A 7,474-nucleotide genomic window follows, 5' to 3' on the forward strand; every position below is an offset into this window, starting at 1 on the left:
TATAAGTAAATGGTAAATGGACTGTACTTATATAGCTCCTTATTCCAAAGCTCTTTACAACGGCCTCTCATTCACACATTCACACACACATTCACACACCAACGGCGGCCAAGCTGCCATGCAAGGCGCCGGCCCGCTCACTGGGAGCAATTTGGGGTTCAGTGTCTTGCCCAAGGACACCTCGACATGTGGCCAGCCGGGGCTCGAACCGCCGGTTAATGAAAATGAACAATGACCCCCCCACCCCCTCACCTGTCCTGGCCCCGGGCGTGGCTCTGCGTCGTAGCGAGCGGTCCAGCAGCTGGTGGGTCCGCGTGGGGCTGGCGCCCGCCATCAACCTGGCCGTGGCCTCGTGGAGGAACAGCTGAGGAGGAGAGGAGAGGAGGAGAGAGGGATGAGAGGAGGAGAGGAGGAGAGGAGAGGGGGAGAAGAGGAGAGAGGAGAGGAGGAGAGAGAAGGAGAGAGGGATGAGAGGAGGAGAGGAGGAGAGGAGAGGGGGAGAAGAGGATAGGAGAGGAGTGTGTGTGTGTGTCAGTGTTAGTGTTGGCAGGCTGTGTGACATCATCAGTCTTGGTCTGTAGACACGTTGGTCTCAGTCACATGTCGTCATGTTTCTGTCCTTCTTTAGTTTCAGTCGACGAAAACTGGAAACATTTTAGTCAAGTGTGGGGAGCAACGCCGGCGTCTGGCCAGCAGAGGGGGCTGCAGGACTGTTGGTGAAGGGGATGGTTGAAGGGGATGGGGGCGTCACCGACATGGGCTGATGTTAACACTAGAACAGCACTACACCAACTGTCAAATCTGATTTCAAATTTGAAAGTGACAGTTAAATCTAAGTGACAGTTAAACCTAAGTGACAGTTAAATCTAAGTGACAGTTGACACTAGAACAGCCGTGCCTACTAACCTACGAGAGCTACTAACCTACCTAACACTCTTTAAACAACTCTTTAAAATGCTAACCTGCTATTTACACACAAAGACCACTAGTACTCACAGGGGTCAAATGACCCCTCATGGCTGATTAAGTGTTTAATGAGGTCCCCGTCAGATGGCTTCTCTCTGTGCAGCCCTGTGCAGGGAACTCATCAGATCAGGTTTTCGTCGATGACTAAATGTAAACATGCAGAGATGGCCGTGCATGAACACAACACACACAGGTGTTCACCTGCACCTGCCTGGGTCTGGGTGCGTGTGTGTGTGTGTGTGTGTGTGTGTGTCTCTCTCCTACCCTGCGCATGGCTGGTCTGAAGCTCTGTGTGTGTGTGTGTGTGTGTGTGTGTGCGTGTGTGTGTGTGTGTGTGTGTGTCTCTCCTACCCTGCGTATGGCTGGTCTGAAACTCTGTGTGTGTGTGTGTGTGTGTGTGTGTGTGTGTGTGTGTGTGTGTGTGCGTGCGTGTGTGTGTGTGTGTGTGTCTCCCCTCCTACCCTGCGCATGGCGGGTCTGAAGCTCTGTGCCAGCTTGCGTAGGGAGCTGAGGTCCTGCTGGAAGCCCTGGAGCTCGGAGGGGGAGGCCTGGGTGGCCGCTCCCGCTCCCCCAGGAACAGAGCCCGTCCCTGGGCTGAGGCCGGGGCTCTGGGCCCCCCCCTGGAGCTGCTGGGGGGGTTGATGCTGGAGCCTCCACACGTTGGTCCTCATCACCAGGAGCAGGTCACACAGCAAGAGCTGCACTACCTGGAGGGAGGAGGGGAGGGGAGGGGGGGAGGGGGGAGGGGAGGGGGGGAGGGGGAGGGGAGGGAGGAGGGAGGGGGGGAGGGGGAGGGAGGGGAGGGAGGGGGGGAGGGAGGGGAGGGAGAGAGAGAGAGACAGGGAGTTAGAGAGAGAGAGAGACAGGGGCAGAGAGACAGAGAGACAGAGGGAGAGGGGGAGGGGGAGAGAGAGAGGGAGGGGGAGGGAGGGAGAGAGAGACAGAGAGAGACAGAGACAGAGACAGAGAGAGACACATAGGGAGAGAGAGGGAGAGACAGATAGAGAGAGAGAGAGACAGAGGGAGAGAGAGGGAGAGAGACAGAGGGAGAGAGAGAGAGAGAGACAGAGAGAGAGAGAGAGAGAGAGAGAGAGACAGGGAGGTAAGCTTTAGGCCCAATACCATTTCAAAATTGTCACCCCTACCCCTCGTTTTGGAGTGCCCCTCCCTTTTGGGCTTGCCCTTCAGAACATGAAACGGGTCGACCCTCCAAGACCCTGATACGTCATCAGTAGTGTCGTAGAGAAGCATCGACGCTCACTACTATTAGTTCACAACTTATACGTTTCACGCTATCAATCGATCAAACAACAAAGTCATCAAACACAAAAGAACAACGCTCCATTACCAGGCCAGTTCAGGACAGAATAACGCTGCTCTGTAGGCTTCACATAACACTTGGTTTATTTGAGTGTGTGTGTGTCTGTCCGTGTGTGTGTGTGTGTGTGTGTGTGTGTGTGTGTGTCTGTCCGCGTGTGTGTCTGTCCGCGTGTGTGTGTGTGTGTGTGTGTGTGTGTGTGTGTCTGTCCGTGTGTGTGTGTGTGTGTGTGTGTGTGTCTGTCCGTGTGTGTGTGTGTGTGTGTGTGTGTGTGTGTGTCCATGGTCCAGCAGAGTGTGGTCCATCTCTGTGTTGCAGTGCAGAGACATTGCACAGGGCTCAGACACACATGCAATGCAACTACAATGCACCACAGCTCTGACCTGGCTGGCTGAAAGGGGGGGAGGAGGGGGGGGGAGGAGAGGAGGGAGGGGGCGGGGAGAGGAGGGAGGGAGGGGGGGGGGGGGGAGGAGGGAGGGAGGGGGGGGGGGGGGAGAGGAGGGTGGGCGGGGGGGCTGGCTGCGACACTCATGTTATGATGGAGTAACACAGTAATGGAGCATTGTTCAACTACCATCGCTTATGCGGCTGGGTGTGTGTGTGTGTGTGTGTGTGTACGTGTGTGTGTGTACGTGTGTGTGTACGTGTGTGTGTACGTGTGTGTGTACGTGTGTGTGTGTGTGTGAGTGTGTGTACGTGCGTGTGTACGTGTGTGTGTGTGTGTGTGTGTGTGCGTGTGTGTGTGTGTGTGTGTGTGTGTGTACGTGTGTGTGTGTGTGTGTGTGTGTGTGTGTGTGCAAACGTCAAACCTGCTGACTCATTTAAGACGGCATCATCCCAGTGTAAATATCACCCATACAAAAAGAAAGAGTGTAGCCCAGAGAGAGACACACACACACACACGTTAGCTGTAAATGGTTAACAGACTTATATAGTCGCCTTTATCCAAAGCGCTTTACAACAGCCTCTCATTCACCCATTCACACACACATTCACACACCAATGGCGGCCAAGCTACCATGCAAGGTGCCAGCCCGCTCACTGGGAGCAATTTGGGGTTCAGTGTCTTGCCCAAGGACACTTCGACATGTGGCCAGCCGGGGCTCGAACTACCGGTTAATGGAAATGCAGCCCATGGTATTTAAGCAACTACTGGCTGATAATTCAGACCAGGCTAATGCTATAACAAACGCCATAGGTGTTTTTATTCAATTCAATTCTTGACAGATTGATATACAAAACCCTTTCCTGTACTCCAGTACTAATACTGTGCGTCTTGAAATTAAAATGTCCCCTTAAATTATAACCCCCCCTCTCGAATCAAATCGAAAAATTCTCGTAAGAATAAGAAAATATCATTATCTTTGTCTTACTCAAGTTTAACGATAATTCGTTTCTATCAAACCATATTTTTAATTGACCCATTTCTGTAGTGACGTCCTCTAGTAGTTATTTTAAATTATCCCCAGAACAGAAAATATTTGTATCATCTGTAAATAATCCCATCTTCAGTAGCTCTGCTACTCTGCGTATGTCATTGATATACAGAATGAACCATGTTGGGCCCAACACTGACCCCTGGGGGACCCCAACACTGACCCCTGGGGGACCCTAACACTGACCCCTGGGGGACCCCAACACTGACCCCTGGGGGACCCCAACACTGACCCCTGGGGGACCCCAACACTGACCCCTGGGGGACCCCAACACTGACCCCTGGGGGACCCCAACACTGACCCCTGGGTGACCCCAACACTGACCCCTGGGGGACCCCAACACTGACCCCTGGGGGACCCCAACACTGACCCCTGGGGGACCCCAACACTGACCCCTGGGGGACCCTAACACTGACCCCTGGGGGACCCCAACACTGACCCCTGGGTGACGCCAACACTGACCCCTGGGGGACCCCAACACTGACCCCTGGGGGACCCCAACACTGACCCCTGGGGGACCCCAACACTGACCCCTGGGGGACCCCAACACTGACCCCTGGGTGACCCCAACACTGACCCCTGGGTGACCCCAACACTGACCCCTGGGTGACCCCAACACTGACCCCTGGGTGACCCCAACACTGACCCCTGGGGGACCCCAACACTGACCCCTGGGTGACGCCACAAGCAACGTCCCAACATGTTGAGCAGAAGTTACTCAGCTTCACAGACTGCTGCTCTCTTACTTCAATAACTTTTAACCCAATGTAATACTAGTCCCCTGATACCATACCTTTACAGTTATGTGTGTGTGTGTGTGTGTGAGTGTGTGTGTGTGTGTGTGTGTGTGTATGTGTCTATGTGTGTCTAACCCGTGTGTGTGTGTGTGTGTCTAACCCGTGTGTGTGTGTCTAACCTCTGTGTGTGTGTGTCTATGTGTGTCTAACCCGTGTGTGTGTGTGTGTGTGTGTGTGTGTGTGTGTGTGTGTGTACCTTGTCCAGGCTGCTGCAGCAGGGCGAGGAGGGGGGGGGCAGGGCCAGGCTGTCTCTCAGCAGGCTGCTGGCCTTGTCGCTGTAGCTGAGGCTCAGGCCGCAGTTCTCCGGCTTGGCCAGCAGGGCGCGCACCGCCCGGAACGTGTTCACACACGCCTTGGGGAGGGGAGACCTGCAACACACACACACACACACACATGGTTAGGACAGGGAGGGGGAGGAGGGTGTGTGTGTGTGTGTGTGTGTGTGTGTGTGTGTGGCTGTGTGTGTGTGTGTGTGTGTGGCTGTGTGTGTGTGTGTGTGTGTGTGTGTGTGTGTGTTTGTGTATATTACTCTGTAGTTGCTAGGCTACGGGGCAGGTGTATTACTCTGTGGTTGCTAGGCTACGGGGCAGGTGTATTACTCTGTGGTTGCTAGGCTACGGGGCAGATGTATTACTCTGTGGTTGCTAGGCTACAGGTAGGGGTGTATTACTCTGTGGTTGCTAGGCTACGGGGCAGGTAGGTGTGTGTGTGTGTGTGTGTGTATATTACTCTGTGGTTGCTAGGCTACGGGGCAGGTGTATATTACTCTGTGGTTGCTAGGCTACGGGGCAGGTGTATTACTCTGTGGTTGCTAGGCTACGGGGGGTGTATTACTCTGTAGTTGCTAGGCTACGGGGGGTGTATTACTCTGTGGTTGCTAGGCTACGGGGCAGGTGCTCCACGGCCGGGTACAGCCTCTCGGCGGCGGCGTCTTCGCCCTGCAGCCAGTTGACGATCACCACGGCAACCGAGGCCCACCACTTAGAGTGAGGGTCGCAGCCTGGAGGAACACACACACACACGGGTTAGACACACATAGACACACACACACAGAGGTTAGACACACACACACGAGTTAGACACACAGACACACACACACAACTGAAAAAATATCTAATTTCGTTATGAGCTGTTCATTTTATATTGTAGTGCTTTTCCCGTTGAAAGGTGGGCAAGATGGAAATCTATGTTTATTTTTTTACTAATCTTACTATCCTTGTATCTATTTTCAGTTTTTTTTTTTTTTTGGTCTTGTGTGTTTGTATGTGCTATCCTACCTTTCTGCTCGATGGATATGATTTTGTTTGTGGTTTCTTTTCTCTTATTGACATGCAGTAAGTGTCCCTTGATGTTTATTTGAAACATAGATATTGACGGGAGTGGAACTATGTACAAGCCTTCTGGGCTTCGTTCCCTCCTTGCACAATCTCTTGTGTGCTAAATAAATAAACTAAACTAAACTAAACTAAACTAAACTAGACACACACACACAGAGGTTAGACACACACACACGGGTTAGACACACATAGACACACACACGGGTTAGACAAACATAGACACACACACACACACACACACACACACACACACACACACACACAGGTTAGACACACACACAAACAGACACACACACACATATACACACGGGTTAGACAGACGCACACACACGCACACGCACACGCTAGGGATGCTCCGATTTATCGGCCACCGATTTAAATCGGCCGATTTCACTCCAAATGACTCGATCGGTGATCGGCAAAAATGGCCGATCGCAAAAACCGATCTTTTTTTTTTTTTTCCTGGGGAAGACAGATAACTGAACAGAAAACAGAGGAGGACGTAACAGTATGTAAACCATGAAGGCCACGTTTATGATGTCTTTTATACAGCCATATCACTGACTTGGGCTTCAGGCCCTAACTGGGTGATAGGCCAGACCTTTACTATGCCATAAAAATGGGTCTGCGTTTGCTTGGTGCCTAATGGATCAAAACTTTTGTCTAAAAAGCAAAAAATATGTAGGATCGGAGCATCCCTAGCACACGCATACACACACACACACACAGACACAGGTTAGACACACACACACACGGGTTAGACACACATACACACATACACACACACACACACACACACACACACACACACACACACACAGGTCAAGGTCAGGGGTCGGAGGTCAGAGGTCGTACCGGTGACGGTGGCCATGTTGGATCCGATGGCGAAGGACTGCGTGGTGGCGCCCGCCGCGTCTGACGCGCTGGTCAGCAGCTGCAGGTACTCCAGAGCATCAGCATACTCCCTACACACACACACACGCGCACGCGCACGCACGCACACACACGCACACACACACACACACACACAGTTTAGCTATAGACACACACTACTCGCTGTGGAATAAAAACACACAAGCAAGGAGCTGTCAGGCCAGATTGTGTCCACCTGCCAAATAGTGTTAAATATATAAACATAAAAACTAAGTAAGCTACATTTGATACGTAAGTAAGCTAGATAAGTAAGTAAAAAAGTGTGTGTGTGTTTGTGTGTGTGTGTGTTTGTGCCTCACCCCTCCCCAGCGGGGGTCTTCTCTCTGGGCTGGGCGACGCAGTACAGCGCCTTCTCCAGCAGGTGCTCCCGGAACGCCTGGGTCACCTGGGCCAGGGGGTCCACTACACACACACACACACACACACACACACACACACACACACACACACACACACACACACACACACACACACACACACACACACACACACACACACACACACACACACACACACACACACACACACACACACACACACACACACACACACACACACACACACACACACACACACACACACACACACACACACACACACACACACACACACACACACACACACACACACACACACACACACACACACACACACACACACACACACACACACACACACACACACACA

General features: G+C 52.5%; 1 protein-coding gene across 1 annotated transcript; it reads right to left on the reverse strand.

The window, feature by feature from the left end:
* Nucleotides 1–252: 252 nt before the first annotated feature.
* LOC308175138 (sterol regulatory element-binding protein 1-like) lies at nucleotides 253–7,189 on the reverse strand (the record flags this gene model as incomplete). The annotated part of the gene is made up of 6 exons (XM_080550858.1): nucleotides 253–364; nucleotides 1,428–1,673; nucleotides 4,714–4,885; nucleotides 5,385–5,517; nucleotides 6,710–6,819; nucleotides 7,087–7,189. Coding segments are annotated over 6 exons (876 nt in total), but the record flags the coding sequence as incomplete, so codon positions are not given.
* Nucleotides 7,190–7,474: the final 285 nt, after the last annotated feature.

Source organism: Nansenia antarctica (genome assembly GCF_963989245.1).
Source record: "Nansenia antarctica genome assembly, contig: SCAFFOLD_1163, whole genome shotgun sequence".
NCBI classification, from domain to species: Eukaryota; Metazoa; Chordata; class Actinopteri; order Argentiniformes; family Microstomatidae; genus Nansenia; species Nansenia antarctica.